Source organism: Antedon bifida, chromosome 3 (genome assembly GCF_963402885.1).
Source record: "Antedon bifida chromosome 3, ecAntBifi1.1, whole genome shotgun sequence".
Lineage (NCBI taxonomy): Eukaryota > Metazoa > Echinodermata > Crinoidea > Comatulida > Antedonidae > Antedon > Antedon bifida.
Genome location: NC_136228.1, coordinates 23,340,929 through 23,358,759, shown reverse-complemented (window position 1 = coordinate 23,358,759; position 17,831 = coordinate 23,340,929). Strand labels below are relative to the sequence as shown.

At 33.6% G+C, this 17,831-nt stretch overlaps 1 protein-coding gene across 2 annotated transcripts; it reads right to left on the bottom strand.

Moving 5' to 3' along the window:
* Nucleotides 1-7,918: 7,918 nt before the first annotated feature.
* Nucleotides 7,919-9,961, bottom strand: LOC144838488 (uncharacterized). 2 transcript variants are annotated; one of them, XM_078693883.1, is made up of 4 exons: nt 9,610-9,961; nt 9,014-9,416; nt 8,648-8,800; nt 7,919-8,396 (listed from the first exon to the last, which is right to left on the bottom strand). In XM_078693883.1, the coding sequence occupies exons 2-4, from the start codon at nt 9,318-9,320 to the stop codon at nt 8,068-8,070; spliced, it is 789 nt and encodes a 262-aa protein (XP_078550009.1). In that variant the 5' UTR covers nt 9,321-9,416; nt 9,610-9,961; the 3' UTR covers nt 7,919-8,067. The 2 variants fall into 2 exon arrangements, with proteins under 2 accessions (XP_078550009.1, XP_078550010.1); XM_078693884.1 differs by having other exon boundaries at nt 9,014-9,961.
* Nucleotides 9,962-17,831: the final 7,870 nt, after the last annotated feature.

Here is a 17,831-nt window from a genome sequence, read left to right as displayed (position 1 = left end):
TACTTTTTATTACGATTTCTCAATAACTTTTCAAATAAAATAAGCAAGTTTTTGTCGAGTATTGGTTTTATTTTTAAGTGGTATTTTTCAACACACTGCATGAGTTTCAGTTCTATGATTATTTGTTTGTCTTGTGTGGGTTCGTCCCACTTTTATTATGCTCTGTTATAAGTATAACAATAAATATTTATACATGTGTGTACATTTAAATATTATTTTAAACATATTGTTTTTTCGCTAATTTATTTGACTAGATGGCCATCTAGGTCATGCCCACAGATGGACGCTCTTGAATACACAGTAATTTCAGTATAAAAAAACTGCAGATTTCAAATGTACGTACCACAGGACTATAATACATTATTGTTTACAGAAACGAATAAATAGACACGATGATTTATGTAGTCAACTAAAATTAGCACTCTGGGAATTACTTCCGAAAGAGAAAGTTGTCACAAAAAAATTTTTGATTTGGACTCATTTAAACAAACCCAATTTGTGTTTTGTATGTAACGTTAAGGCTGAGGGAAGGTACAAAGAGGAAACATTTTTAAATATATTCTATATCCACTCAGCAACAAAATATTTTTTTCATGTTTTATAGGCCTATAAATAATATACCACTAAATACAGTAAAACATTTGCGATTTAATACTTTGTTAAAACTGTCACCGTCATAGTTGATTGAAATAGTAAAGTACATGTGATGATATATCACTACGACGTTTATATTTTTTGTGATTATTAATTAATACAAACGTTGATAAGCAACTGTCAGTAATATAGTTTAATTTATATAACAGGTGTTTTTCACTTTCAACCTCATTATCTGCTAAATTCCAGATTCGTTTTTTACAAGTTAATATTCTATGCAGAAGTTTGAAATTAAATTGAGCAACTTTAGGTAAATGTTTTATTCTATAAACTTTATAATACCAAACTTTACTCTAGTCAATGTCTACCTTACTTAGCTCTATTTCCCATTTCATTTGTGAATTTGGTATATTTGAACATCTATTAATAAAGTGATTATAGAAGACTGATCCTTTATTTTTCATATACAATCGTAAACCAGGAATATTGTTGTCTTCCTTATTTGTATAATATATATATAATAGTTTCTTTACACTCATTTGGTATGGCATTTAACAGTTGCACATACTCAATTAAGTATATAATTATCACCAATGGTTTTAAACCCAGAATATAACCATACCTTAATGTACATAGATTTGTTGTTTGATATAATATGTTTATGTTCCCATAATTGTTGATTTTTTTATTTCCATAATGGTTGTTGGGTTTCTATGTAAGATATTATTTAAATTTACAACAGCTTTCATCATATTCCTATAGAATAAAGGCATAATGCTTAAGTTAACATGCTCTTCTAAATTTAGCTGCGTTATGTTATCTGTATATTCAATAAGGTGAAGGTAAAACTTTGAAACTAACCCAGGTTAGTTTAAGAGATTCTATCACCGAAGTGAGATTTGGCATAACTCAAACCACCTTCATTCACCTTTCTAATTAATGATGTTCTTTTTTATATTTATTGTTTATTATTTATTTCCCCAAAGGAAGTAAAATAACAGTTTTTCTATTTAATTATTTCCTTAGGAACCTCAATAATACTAGCAGTATAGATAAACTTTGATACTGCTAGTGTTTTTTTAATAGTAATTTTACCAAAAAAGCTGAGATTCCGTCATTTCCATAGGTTTAATATATTTTGTTTGTAATTTTTTCCCCCCAATTTCTGTATTCACCTACTTGTTTATCATAACCTACATGAATTCCTAGAAACTGTCTTTGTCACATACCATTTGTCTTATTTTTATTTAATCAATCAATAAAATATTTTAGACTACTTTCATCTTGCGTAAAAATAACGGTATCATCGGCAAGTTGAGCAATCTTTACAATATTGTCAATACCATTATTGTTGTTTGGTAATGTAATTCCTTTACATTCAGGATTATTTCTTATATTTATGGCCATTATTCTTGTTTAGTCAACAAAATTAATAGTAACGCAGATAATGGGCAACCTTACCTAAAGCCACATTCCATAGTAAAACAATAGTATTTACAATAACACAATTTGTTTCTTTATATTAACATTTATCCATTTAATAAATGAATTACCAAAACCAGTTAAGTGACTTAAAGCCGAATGTATTGCATCACCCGATCAAGTTTCTAGACAATCAGTTCCCAGTATTTTGTTTACTCTTATTCTTTTAAATATACTAACATCTGAAAGGGATTTTTCATAGTATTTCCAAAAGCGGAGCACAATATACGAATAGCCTAACAAACAACAAAAAATTGCTACCCATATGAGATAATTAGAAAACAATGTTTTCAAAACAATAAAAAACAATAAAGAAAGATTAAATAAAAGATGTCATCAAATACATTTTTTCATGAAGTTGTTAAGGTACCAAATACGTTCTTTCCATGTCTTCAGCAGGAACACATCATTCTTCAGACCTTCAATAAAATATGTCCCATCCCCACACATATACTTCAATGTTAACAAACAAAAAATGTCATTTTTTCCAAATTTATTTACAAAACGATTTACATCTAAACTAAACAAAATGTACGCTTAATAGTAGAGCAGTTAAGGCCATAAAAATAGCCAAGTTGTGCACTTTATTACCAAAGCATGAAACTTGCCACAAAGTTTCTTTGATGTATATAGATTCAAAATATCGGGGGGTGCCAAGTGTCCAACGTCCGGTATGGCGGCCATCTTGATTTCAAAATGGCCACCATAAAAACAAAAAGTGTTCATATCTTGGCAACTATAAACAGTAGAGACTTGATTCTGGTGTTACATTGTTCACAAACCACATATTTCTATTTGCTCTAATGAAAAGTTTCATCAAAAAATGACCGGAAATGACGTTTCTTCCAGTTTGACCTTTGACCTCTTATCTGTATATCTCAGTAACTACTGATCATTTTCAATCGATTTTGGTGTCATTTTGTTCAAAATAGAGACATTTATATTTGTAGTAATGAAACATATTCACATAAAATGACTGGAAATACAATTTATAACCTTTGACATATATAATTATGTGAACATACTGTATATGGTTTACATTGGTATAAATGCACCTAATTTTTTTTACCGAAATAAATGACACTTAATGCAAAAATGACCAGGAATTATTATTCTGAATTTTTGACTTTTGATGTGATAGGATAGGCGTAAAGTATGACAGATCACTGAGAAACAGCAATCACTGAGCTCATCTATGCCGACTTGTTTTCTAAACTGTGATGTGTCAATCGTTAGATAAAAGTTTTGGTCCTCTCTCCTTTATCTTTTCTTTTTTTTTTAATGTATTATACCATATGGACAATTGTCTGAAATAAAAGTTGAATTGAATTGTTAGATGCCATTAGGAAATATTTTTGATGTAAAGTAGCATTCTTTCGTTGGCCTCTTTGATGTTGCATATGAGACAAGTTCGGAAAGTTCTCATTTTCATGAGTTAAGAGAACACCGTCTTTCAAAGTACTTACTACAGTAGACCTACTTTCATTAGTCAGAAACTCAGATAATTCTTGTTCATTTTCGTTGCATCTAAACAAATGTACTCAATTTTTATGGTAATGGGCCTTTGCTGTAAACCATCTGAATCCTTTTCCTCGATTTTCTCTAGTCATTGATTTTTTAGCAAAATCCGAACCAAATCAATTCGTAAAAGACATCTCAATATAATTATTCAAGTAATCCTCAAATTAGTGACATGGACCTACAATATACTGTTCTGTACAAGACCTTTTTAGGCATCCACCTGTGGACTTTCACTTTGAAGGTCTTGGTCTCCTAATCATACAAGAAACAATGTCTGATTTAATCAATCAAAGTAGTGGGTCCAGACAAAGAATGGGTGTAAGACCATCCACAGACAGAGAAGGGGGTATAAGACCATCCACAGACAAAGAAGCGGGTATAAGACCATCCACAGACAAAGAAGTGGGTATAAGACCATCCACAGACAAAGAAGGGGTTGTAAGACCATCCACAGACAAAGAAGGGGGTGTAAGACCATCCACACACAAAGAAGGGGGTATAAGACCATCCACAGACAAAGAAAGGGGTGTAAGGCAATCTACAGACAAAGAAGGGGGTGTAGGACCATCCACAGATAAAGAAGGGGGTGTAAGACCATCCACAGACAAGGGTGTAGGACCATCCACAGACAAAGAAGGGGGTGTAGGACCGTCCACAGACAAAGAAGGGGGTGTAAGACCATCCACTGACAAAGAAAGGGGTATAGGACCACTTACAGGCAAAGAAAGGGGTATAAGATCATCCACAGACAAAAAAGGGGGTGTAGGACCATCCACAGACAAAGAAGGGGGTGTAGGACCATCCACAGACAAAGAAGGGGGTGTAGGACCATCCACAGACAAAGAAGGGGATGTAAGACCATCCACAGACAAAGAAGGGGGTATAAGACCATCCACAGAGAAATAAGGGGGTGTAAGACCATCCACAGACAAAGAAGGGGTGTAAGACCATCCACACACAAAGAAAGGGGTGTAAGACCATCCACACACAAAAAAAAGGGGTGTAATACCATCCACAGATAAAGAAAAGGGTGTAATACCATCAACAGACAAAGAAAAGGGTGTAATACCATCAACAGGCACAGAAGGGGTATAATACCGTCCACAGACAAAGGAAGGGGTGTAAGACCATCCACAGACAAAAAAGGGATTATAAGACCATCTACAGACAAAAAAGGGGGTGTAGGACCATCCACAGACAAAGAAGGGGGTATAAGACCATCCACAGACAAAGAATGGGGTATAAGACCATCTACAGACAAAGAAGGAGGGGTAGGACCATCCACAGACAAAGAAGGAGGGGTAGGACCATATTAACCGAGGAAGCATACAAAAAGAAGACACAATCAAAATATAGGCCTACCACTTGGAAAACAATAAATTGTAGAATAACTGAGGCTTGATTGTTGAAATATAAAGGGTTCATTTGACATTCAAATACAGTCTATCTCGAAAAGAAGCTCATACTATCACCTTTTCGAGGTTTTACGGTATTCCATAACATGTATGTTATTTCCTCTGTCAGACTAATAAAACTTTTAGCGAATCAGAAGGTGCCAACATCATTGAACTAATGGTACCACCAAGCACAATGTTTACCAATTTTATGTACTATATACAATTTAAGTCCATTAATCATTTAATATAATTACGCCTATCAGGTCAAAGTTCAAAATTAGGTGCATTTAAGACCAACAAAAACCACATACAGTATATTCACGTAATTAAAAATCAATAAATAAATGTCAATGGTCATAAATTGTATTATTATTTTATGTGAAAATGTTTCATTACTACAAATATAAATGTATTTATTGAATCAGTTCGCTGAATTATTTAAAAAAGATAGTATTGGGACCAGAAAAAAATTATCAAAAATATTGTTGAAATAAAAATGAATTCACAGTAAATGTAATAACGCACAAATTGAAATAGTTCTATGATCTTATGTTCACGTTGTTAATTTTTTAGACATTAACATTATTATTAAAGCTCTGTCTACACTATCAAACTTTATGTGACAAAAAAATGTAATGTGCCCATATATGGACACGATGACATCACATCACTACCATATTTGTGCATATCACTACCATATATGGGCACATCACATTTTTTTGTCACATAAAGTTTGATAGTGTATATAGAGCTTTAGACCTAGTAAACATAAATGACAATATACGAACAAATAATAATTAAAACATTTTATTTTACAAAACAAAACCAACCAACTATTTTGGTGTTACATTTTCACTACCTTTAAGTATTTCTCAAATTTTTCGGCATTTACTATTGACAGCCTCTTTTAAAGCTAAATAATTGTCTGAGGTGGCACCAGGAAATTCCTGTTCAATTTGTCTGAAAAGTGCCCGCGAACGTGGCGCTTCTAGTGCTGGCCTTGTGACAAGTTTGCCATTCTCTATTTTCTTAGAGCCGTACAAATTAGATACTGCTAGCTCCTCCTGTGTCAACATTATGTCCAGCAGTCTTCTAGTCATTTTTGTTGCCGACTTATTTTTGCCAACGCCAACTGCGGCTTTGTACTTTTCCTCGGCTACGGGCACCAGCCCCCCTATATGAACAATGCCATTACTGTCAGCTTTACCATTTGTTTCACCAAGTAAGGCATTGGTCGGCGGAGCTGCTACTTGCTGCACTTGTTGAGTATGACCTAACCAGGTGGTTAGCTGCTGCATAATAATCGTTTGATTTGTCATAATTGTTTCCAGCATGTTTGGGACCTTCATGCACTTTGCGCAAGCGCATGCCGTACATCCAGTTTGATCTGAAAGAAGAAATGTATAACATTCATTTAATATAATTGTATAGGATGCCCAACGTTTTTATAATATCAAAAATATAACAGGCCAATGCGGTGCCAAGTTAATATTAATTTACAAGATTGGACGGGCAATACCATTCACTGTGTATAGTTTAAAATGGGTCAAAACACCGATTTTTACAAATTAAAAGAAAAAAAACATTTAAGTTAAAATTGGGAAGATAATACAAAATAAATAAATTCAATGAAATAGGTAACAGTTAAGGGATCTTAATTAAGACGCACAGTAAACTAGCGAATTAAAACTAAGGAAATGTCAAAATTGAGTCCTGTTATTTGTCAAAGAATGAGGTACGTATTTAAGAGCCAAAGTAGTTATACAGTACTAAAGATATAGATAGATTTCTTTGTTTTAAAGTACCCATAACAGCATTTGATGCAAACATTAGAATAGTACATAAGGTTGAGTTGTAACCTGACTAAGTTTAATGCAAATTTTTGTTTTGGGGTTTAGTTCCACTCGGTACGAATTCACATGGGTAACGAACATCCTATAAATATTATGTGTGGGTTTTTCCATGCAAGATAGAAATGAACTCTAATGGCACAGGTGTTATTTTAAAATAAATAGGTTGGTAATCTTATTTAGGTCGTTAAAAAGATGACTGGTCATTTAATTTTATTCATTTAATGTTTGATTCTATGTTTTGTGAATTTTATTTTGTTTATAAATTCTATTTAATTTTTATTGTTACACGTTAGGCCTATATATGTCCCGTCATAATCAGATGGACCACCTTCGTTATTTGTTGAAATAAATAAATCATTGGCCATTTTTTCGTTGCACAAAGGCCTAATTGTATTAATATTTAATTTATACTTATTAAACAAGGAATATATTGATTTTCCATTTATTTTGTGAAGGCTACTGAGTTTGTCGTCGATGTATTTTTTAATTTGTTTACTAGCATAATAATGATCTCCCTATGCCCACATAAAAAACATTAAGTATTTGCTTTTCGTTCGGCTTGAGTAGTCACGATTTGGCATTACAAATTGAATGTACTGTACCTCTATTATGCACGATAGCAACTCAAATTAAAAGCTTTGTCTTAAATCTCAATTGTCCTTGCATGCTCATTGTCCAGGAAGCGAGTAATTGTTTTCCAACGCCCCATAAATTCTTCGATTTACACATAAAAATGTAATACTATTATTTTGATTTTTTTATTAAATTTAATTATTTAATTAAATTAAAAACATGGTGCCGATCAGAAATTCTGAGTGCCGCGACGTGGTTAGAACCCGTCAGTTGAGCCGGCCTTGTGGTTGTCTCCCAAATTTAATATTAATAACGATGTAGAATAACTTTGAATACTGTAGTAGCCTACGGTACTGTACAACGAATTAGTAGAAATTAAGACAATGTACGCTATATTTATCATGTAATATCAACAATATATTTATTATACAACATATTTACAATTTATTTTATTAATAACTTTGAATTAGTAGCCTACGGTACTGCAAAACGAATTAAGACAATGTACGCTATATTTATCATGCAATATCAACAATATATATTATTTACAGGTTATTATTCAGTTGGCCGTTCTTCCCTTCTTTTATTCAAAAATCGGACATATCGGCATTTGCCATTAACAGCTTCTTTGATGGCTTTTTCTTCCGTTATGGTCGAATTGGGAAAGATGACATCGACCTCTCTGAATATAGCCCCCCTGTCCCACTTAAATTACAAGATAACAATTCAGCTTTTAAGAAAACCATGTCCATTAATGCTTGAACAAGTGACGTTGCTCTATCCGCGCCATTGACACATGTTTCAAAATCTTTTCTGCAAACAGGTACTTCTCCGCCCAACTTGTATATTCCAGATTCAGTAGTTGGTGGTGGCAAAATCACTTTCTTAGTGAGCGTCTTCGGCGCAACTTTACATGCACGTTTTAACATTGCCACTTCCTTTTCTAAACTTGTTAAACGTGTCAAAACATCTTTAACTGTAATTAGAGAAAAAACGCACATTAATTTTTGTTGTAGATGTTTCGGGTTGTGGGGAATGGAGGGGTGCTAGGAATCACATTTGCATTGAAATATTATGAGTGCATTCTGCCTGTAAAGGAAAACAACAATGGATAGACTATATATATATCAAAATCATTTAAACACTTACTAAAATGTATATTCAACAAAGATAATTGGCAGAAAATGTAGACGTTTCCCTCATGGTCAAAAGCATAACAATACTTACGAATATCACTCAATTCGGTATGGCTACATCCGACATCACTTGATTTGTTTTGTCCTCCAACACTGTTTCCACCACTGTGTCCATTTGCCGACTGTTCCAACAGACAAGTTAGTCCTTCCAGTAGTCGTTGAACCGTGGTGTCTTGTTTCGGAGCTGTAATTTATATAGATAACAACAAATATATTAGTATGATAATGTTTAGAACAGTAGTTATTATTAACAACAATAATAAATGAAGGATAAATCTCAATAGGCCAGTTATTTGCTATGATTCATATTCAAAGGATTATCATAACAAGGTCAACAAACAATAGATGATCATTTTATTCTAAATTATCACCTAATTAAACTATAAAAAATACTTACAGCTTATTTGAAAGTCGTTTGATCCTTGGAGTCCTTGCAAAAACGAGTCGCTTGTGATAGCCGCAGCACCACGAAGGAATTCATCTTCATCGTCTTCTTCTATGTCAAGAAAGTCGCTATCCAATCTTGTTTTTTTTGCTTTTGGTTCTCCGTTTGCACCCACTTCTTCGTCACTTTCTGTCAACTCGTCGTTCATACCATTCGTTAATGTCACTACTACTTCTTTATCGCTTACCACCACTTCTTTATCGCTTACCACCACTTCTTTATCGCTTACCACCATGCTTTCTCCTACCTCGTCGTTCATACCATCATCTGTGTCTAGCTGTTTCTACCTCATCATTGGTTGTCGCTTTATTTCCATCTACTTGGTCTTCCTCATCTTCATTTTCGGATTCGCAAACTATAAAAACAAACAGAAGTTAAAATCATTAAGGCCTGCACATCATTTTTCATTCATCACGATATATACAAAAGCTATAGAGGAAAGCAGAAAAGAGTGGGCCCTATCTATTTATTGGTGGTAAAAATAGCTTTAAATATTATTGGCCTATTACAAACTAATTTGTTGAAAAAACTAAGTAATAAAAACATACCCTCAATTACTTCTGCCTTGTAGAACTTGCGAACATACTTGGCTCTTATTGTCATGCCAACGGATATTATTTTGGCCTCACTGTCGATTTCGTTGCGTAGGACATGCGAAATACTTCCTTTATCTTTTCTTGGTTCCAGCCATTTTACAAGATAATATAATTCCGACATATTTATGAAAATTTCGATATACAATAATTAAAGATAAAAGTGTTGGTATGCGTCGATTATAGAGAAATGAAAGATGTAAAAAATTACCATCCTATTGACAGATAGTTATTTGTGATTGGTTATCTACAAACAGTAAGTTAAACTGGTCACCACCTCTGACCTTTTGATGAGTAAGACACAAACACCCGGGTGTGTCCAGCTTCGCCTATTCTCATAATAAAAGACGATGAGTTTTGCTAATAACAATAATATAAAAGAAGCAAAAACCTTTTATAGAAATGCCCGGGTGTGTCCAGCTTCGCCTATTCTCATAATAAAAGACGATGAGTTTTGCAAATAACAATAATATAAAAGAAGCAAAAACCTTTTCTAGAAATGCCCGGGTGTGTCCAGCTTCGCCTATTCTCATAATAAAAGACGATGAGTTTTGCAAATAACAATAATATAAAAGAAACAAAGACTTGTTTGAAAAAAAAAACTTAGGCGTATCCAGCTTTGATTGTCTATATTCAGACTATTTTGGAGCAAATAGCTGGGCGTATCTAGCTTCGTATGTATGCAAGCACATTAGAAAATTATATGGTCATTTCTCAGTAATTTTATACAGTGTCAACATCTATTTTTTAACAATGTGGAATCCAAAATCAAATTTATGTTCTGGTAACTATTTACGTCGTAAAAGACAACATCTTGAAACTGCAACACAGGCAAAACGCGGGAGACCGTCAATTGTATCCAAATTTCCGAACATAATTCCAGTTGCCAAAAACTTTGTCGAAAGTAGTGGTTTTGAAGCGCATGGACGACGACAGAATACTACTGGCAACTGCGGCACTAGTCTAAAGCTCCTGCAATCGCACATTTTACGCGAGGTTGATAACCTGAAAGAAGATCACCCCAGATTCAGTAAGTAGGCCTACATTATATTTAAGTGCGTGAAAATGATGTATTAACAATATACGAAAAAAAAAAAGCAAGCATCAAACTAGGACAGACGTGTGTTTTATTGTCTTGAATTTCTATAATGTGCTTGGAAATAACATACACTTTTCTGTATAATCGTTTATTTAAAAAAAACCATTTTATTTCAGATATAAACACTGTTCACCGAATGCTCAAGTGCCCACACGAGGGAAGAAAAAATGCATCGCGATATAAAGGCTATATTGATGCCAAAGTACCAAGAAAAGAAAACAGCCGTATGAAACCCAACGACAATGGTCATTTTTACAATGCAAGAGTGAAATATGCCTTTCAATTTAACGCATTATACCCACGAAATTGTGTTCTTTATTCAATTGACAACAAGAACAAAATCAAGATCGGTATGCATTTTTTTTTCTTATTGCTTTTTTCGTCTTGTGCTGCTCAAATTTCCTTCTTTTGTTTTAGTAGCCAGACTCTGTACGACCTTAACTTTCTCTTCTTTTCTCTTCATATTATGTACCTTGTTTTGTTTGTACTTTGTCCGTCCAACGTTACGGACAGACACTTTCCCTAAACATTTGACTTTATCAATTGATAAAAATGGTCTGGAAGGAGGTTTAAATTCTTTGTATGTTTTTTATGCAATTCGTATACCACATACCCACTTTCCAAAAAAAAATTTGTGTAAAAAAATCTCTATCTAGGAAAGTAAGACTAGACCATAAATTTGTATTATTAAAGTAAATTTAGTCATATTGTTGTACAATATCTCAAAGATTAAAAAAAAAAAATTAAGATTTTGAAATAATCCAAAAACTAAATTGTTACGGACGGACACTTTTTTTGTGTCACGGACGGACACATTGGTGTTTGTTTTTTTTGTATAATTCGATCACTTGATCTTGAAAATTGTTCCATGATGGTTCCGAAACGTCGATCTTATTATATAATAAAAAACATATTTGGCAATTTTTATTATGAAACTGGGTCAAATATGTTTTAAGAGCAAAAGTGTCCGTCCGTGACACAAAAAAAGTGTCCGTCCGTAACAATTTAGTTTTTGGATTATTTCAAAATCTAAAAATCGAAACGTCGATCTTCTTGTTTTTTGTCATTAAATTTTATTGTAAAGTTAAATAAAGATTACTCGTTTCGCAATTAAATACTTAGCTAATATAGGCCTTTCCAAACTTTTTACTGCTAGTGAAATCAGTTTTTCTGATACTGGACATTTTGTTTTCTTCTCTTACAGGAACAGATGTACTTGCCGTCGACAGGACAAAGATTCGCAAATTCTTTCTGACAAACGACAGACCCAACTACTTGGACCACGACTTTCCTTCGCAAAATGGAAGTCTACTCACACCGTGTGGATATTTAAAACTTACTCTTCATGACCCACCTCAAGCGTCTTCTGATAAGCATGGCAGATTTGAACTCCGTGTTCAGCGAAATGGGCCAACACGCATTGTTTTAAGGGGTCCCAAAACCAAATGTGATGTTGCATCTCATGTAAATGACCTTCTACCAATGATTAAAGAGGACACACAAAACGGAGAGTCTATTGTGACAATAATTACAGATGGGGGATGTGATTTCAATACTGGACATAACACAAATTTATTGTACTATTGTAGACTTTTCAAAGACACGCGAATAGATGCACTTCTTATTACTTGCCACGCACCAGGACAATCCGCTCTAAATGCTATTGAGCACGTCTGGGGTGTATGTACACAATCACTAGCCTCCGTTTCACTTCCCGATAAACTAGACGGAGAGGAGAAATCACCATGGGATCAACCGGACCTTTCAGACGATGAACGTCAGAACAAAATACATCGTGTGTACGACGCTGCTATGTCGCGATTACATAATTACTGGGATGGATTAATGTTCGCTGGTAATGAAATTCAAACGTCATTCATTGTTTCCGGTCAAGAAGAAACACCTTATAGTGACTTTAAACACTGCTACGAGGTAATGTCATCCAACAGTGGCAAAAAGTTCAAAGAAAGTGACATTGTGGATGAGGTAAGATTCATGTTAAAACATATTGACAGGCGAAAGGGATTTACGGCATTTTATAAATGTAGTGACGACGATTGTAGCCATTGTACCACGTACCCAGTAATTGCAAACGAAGCTATGGACAAAATAAGAGTTAACGGAGGATTTCCATCGCCGATGCTCGAAGAAAATGGGGAACATTTCTGTAGTTTTCACGATGTTTTACAATTTGAATCTTGGGACACAAGCGACAACGCGATGCCACATGGTGGCTTAGGTAAATGTCTGATTTGTCCTGCGTATACGCTATTCAACAATTCTGACGTCACTGCTCATCGCAGAAAATATCACCCAGGACAAAAAATATTGTAAATAAAAATCGTAACAAATATAAATATAAATGTTTTTACTCCAAATTCTGCCGGTCGGTAATCTTATTTAGATCGTTAAAAAGATGACTGGTCATTTAATTTTATTTATTTAATGTTTGATTCTATGTTTTGTGAATTTTATTTTGTTTATAAATTCTATTTAATTTAATTTTTATTGTTACACGTTAGGCCTATATATGTCCCATCAGATGGACCACCTTCGTTATTTGTTGAAATAAATAAATCATTGGCCATTTTTTCGTTGCACAAAGGCCTAATTGTATTAATATTTAATTTATACTTATTAAACAAGGAATATATTGATTTTCCATTTATTTTGTGAAGGCTACTGAGTTTGTCGTCGATGTATTTTTTTAATTTGTTTACTAGCATAATAATGATCTCCCTATGCCCACATAAAAAACATTAAGTATTTGCTTTTCGTTCGGCTTGAGTAGTCACGATTTGGCATATTGAATGTACTGTACCTCTATTATGCACGATAGCAACTCAAATTAAAAGCTTTGTCTTAAATCTCAAATGTCCTTGCATGCTCATTGTCCAGGAAGCGAGTAATTGGTTTCCAACGCCCCATAAATTCTTCGATTTACACATAAAAATGTAATACTATTATTTTGATTTTTTTTTTATTGTGGACAATTAAAAACATGGTGCCGATCGGAAATTCTGAGTGCTGCGACGTGGTTAGAACCCGTCAGTTGAGCCGGCCTCGTGGTTGTCTCCCAAATTTAATAATAATAACGATGTAGAATAACTTTGAATACTGTAGTAGCCTACGGTACTGTACAACGAACATAAGCATGACTTTAACGATTGTACATAGAGTACTCAAGTTCCATCAATATTCTTAATAAATAAATCGTAACAAATATAAATATCGATTTTTTAATTGTTTTTTTTTTTTTTTGTTCAAAATAATTATTGACATTTTTTACCAGTACTACTTGACATTCTATAATATATTGTGTGGTAAATTAGCAATGCATTAAACTTGAAGGACGAAATAATATGTTAACAGAACAAAACTGTATGACCAAGAATATGACATTTAGCGAAAATTATGGATAAGGGATTCATACTCGGATTGCATGAACACAGTTAAAATATCAATATAAAATTTAATGACAAAAAGAGAGATCGACGTTTCGGTACCATCATAGAACCATTTTCAAGATCAAGTGAATACAAAACAATAATAATTATGTGCACTAAGCACCAAAGTTGGTGACAGGAAATGCTAATTGAGGGCTAATTAAGTAATTAGCTCCTCCTACTGAGTTAGATAAACAATTTAGCTTTGATGGAATCCGATTGTTTATTGAGTGTAGGTTTTATCTCTTTGATCCACAACATCTCCTTAATTAGGCAATCAAACTTATTGTTACATTTAGATAAGACTCTAAAGTATTCTGAGATATCACCAGTTATGCCATGTTGTTTTAGGTGATCGCCTATAATACTTTTGTTATGTTCATTAATGCGTTTGTAAAGGTGTCGGCAAGTGTAACCGACATAGTTTGTATCACACAAACCACATTGAAATTTGTACACAACGCATTGTGAATTAATGATTCTGGGTTTCATTTCTTTAGGTTTTAAGGTGTCACCTATCTTACGACTAGTAAATACTGGTAAAATATCATTTTCAATCTTCGCACTAAGTTGTTTAAGTTGTTTAGTAACAAATTAACAAGTAACAAGTTTGATCCTTGTACGGTAGTACAATCCTAATAGGCTGGGGAGATTCATCAGTTAGCATATCTTCATTAGTATTACTAGGAGTCACACAAGTATTAATGGATTGGTTGAAAGCCTTAACAATATTACTAATAAGATCTAAAGGATAATTCAACTGTCAGTTAAGCCATTAGTGGCTTGATGGATATAATTGTTCTGGCTAGAACAGACGCTGCGGCCTGACATGTCCATGCAGAAAATTACACATAGTTCCAGTCTCTCAGGGCGATATCAGGAGAAATTTTATAAAGTCTGCGTTTACTTGTGTTGATAAAATTGTCTATTTTGGAACATTTCTATTGCTGTTCTTACTCGTATCTCCAATGTACTTGTTGTTTTCAAAAAAATCTTTTTAAAACCTTATCTTCCAATCATGTTGTATCTGTAAAGTAACCGAAAAAATTTTGGAAATAGTACTTACAATACATTTTAAATTTATAATGGCACACATACTGTACCTGGAATAGAATCTTTTTGGAGATGATTCCGGTCATGGGAGTGAAACTTTCCACCACAGAAATTATTATTATTCTGTTAGAATATTGGATGGATACATATGCTAAAGGAAGCAAATTGGTTCTTTATTGATTCTTTTCTGCACTGATGATGTTAGTTAGAATCAAAGCTTGCCAATTCCTTTCTTGTCTCAGGCCAGCACTTGAAGTTGAAGATAGTGAAAGACTTCAGAGAAGGTTGAAGCCAGAAATTACCAAATTACCAAAAGAAGTATAATTCAGAAGTATAACTATAATAATTTTCTAATTTTCAGTTTCAAATTATTGAATCATAAAGTCAAATAATCAGGCTACCTTGTATCCAAATACTCCAAAATGTCATCAATGATCTTTTCAGTTTTTCTGTCTTTGTGATCAACAGGATTGCATTGTCTGTGAAGCCTAAAAGAGCCTGGCCATCAGCAACAATATAATATGTGTTATAAGTCCCGGCTGTGTACGTAGATGCTCTTAAATGTGCTACTTCCGAGTACACAAGAAACTTAATCTTGTTCATGCAAATTTACACATTTAAGAAAAGAGATACAGTAATGATTGCACCGAAAAATAATCACTGAGCATAACATAATTAGTAATTAGCATAATTAGCATATTAAAAGCTAACGGTACGTAACATCTTCCCTTTTCTAAAAGTAATTTTATATTGTTGTTGTAAATTAACTAGTAGTAGTAAACTAAATAAATACACTTCATTACAAGAGCAAAAGATTAATGATGAAAGTGCAAATAAAAAAGGCAGGACTGAAAATATTTGTTATATTATATGAGTATATATATTTTCTGGCTGTTTTACTTTATCGTTTTGATTTAGCTTTTTGCTTATTTTTTTGTATCTCCATTGAGATCCAGCCACTGATACCCACAGAATTGTCATTTGTTCAGTAATTTGCCTTTGGATTTATATATATATATATTTATTTATAAAGTGGATGGAACACGGACGTCTATTACACGGTGTTTCACGTTAAACGATCTTCAGATAGACTGAACAATACCGTATCTCGAGATGTTATAATGCTTCAGTCAGGTGGTAGGTAGATTTTTTTTGTTATGGCGACATTTTGAAATCAGTTCAGACCTTTTGTTTAACAAATTTGTTTTGTTTGCATTTAAAATACACAGCTTTTCATCGAGACAAAGACTACAATGCCCATAGGCGGCGTTCTTAGTGGAGGAATATTTAATTACTTTCCATTTAATTGTAAATATCACATCGTTACTTTTCGTACTTTGAGAGCTCGGATTCTTTACTGTACGTTTCTTTTTTGAAAGATTTCTTATGATTGTTAAAACTAGTTTTAAACTTCCCACCTGTCATACCGATATATGTCTTAGTTTCGTTATTGGTTATGACGTCGGCGGAGTAGACAATTTTGTATGCGAGGCATGAACCATTTAGGGGGCATTCGGGTTTGTTGCAGCAATTGCACACACTTTCTCATTCTGTATGGGGGTTCAGTACTTTATGGTTATGCTTGTTAATTACATTTTTTACACATGGCATACAACTATAGCTTACTTTCACATTGTTCTTATTAAATATTTTATGTAATACGTGTCCATTAGGAAAGTGTTTATTATTAATTGTAAAAAAGTTTGTGCGACATTTGTCTTAATGTTCGTACTGAATGGTGGGTTGAACCATATTTTGTTCCTCCCTCTGTTTCTTCTTTTGCCGGATGCGGAGTGGTGGGTGTAGAATAAGTTATCTCTCTGTTCGCTTGTTCGAAGTGCTTCACTGTATAGTTGCTTGGTGTTTTCGAATGTTTCTTCGTCGCTTGATAATTGACGGATACGCTTATTAACTCCTGCCGGGATCTGCTTTAATATCGCAGAAGGGTGGTTAGAGGCTATGTTTATGTATATGGGTTGGTTGCCTGGTTTTCTATATGGTTGGTATTTCCCGGTCTGCAAATTGAACGTTACATCCAAGTAGTTTCCGATTGCTTACTCGATTCCGTAGTTATCTTTAATCCGAGATTACGGAAGATGTTATTTAACTCTGCTTTTATCTCAATAATTTGACACATTTTTGAATGCCGCCAAACCATCGTCTCAGGCCGATTAAACTTTTATCGAATTATTGACCAAGTTTGTGAAGGATGAAGAGCCCAATCAGCTTGCATACCTCCGCCCCGTCGTAACTGCCCATAGCTACATCGAAGGTACAATCAGAACCGCATTTATTCCATACCGAGTTTCTGTAGGAGGGTAATATATTATATATATATAATTGTTGTTTAACCTGGGATAAAATGCTATTGAATGAGACACTATAACTATCAGTTGGTCAGAAATACAAACAAAAAAAAGATGATTCATTACAACATTATTATTAACAATTTGTCTTTACTCCTGTATGGTGATTTTCTAGTAAATGTGTCCTAGCTCCAGACTGAGGATCTGTCTTAGACCATAATTTTGACATACTATGGTAAGATAAGATAATACGATTTATAAAGCGCACATATC

What these genes read in the sequence shown, in the direction of transcription:
- LOC144838488 (XM_078693884.1), bottom strand. Translation starts at nt 9,320, where the DNA reads ATGAACGACGAGGTAGGAGAAAGCATGGTGGTAAGCGATAAAGAAGTG. An exon ending in AAACGACTTTCAAATAAGCT is followed by an intron (nt 8,801 to 9,013) that starts GTAAGTATTTTT and finishes TATAAATTACAG; the next exon opens with CTCCGAAACAAGACACCACG. An exon ending in TACCGAATTGAGTGATATTC is followed by an intron (nt 8,397 to 8,647) that starts GTAAGTATTGTT and finishes CTCTAATTACAG; the next exon opens with TTAAAGATGTTTTGACACGT.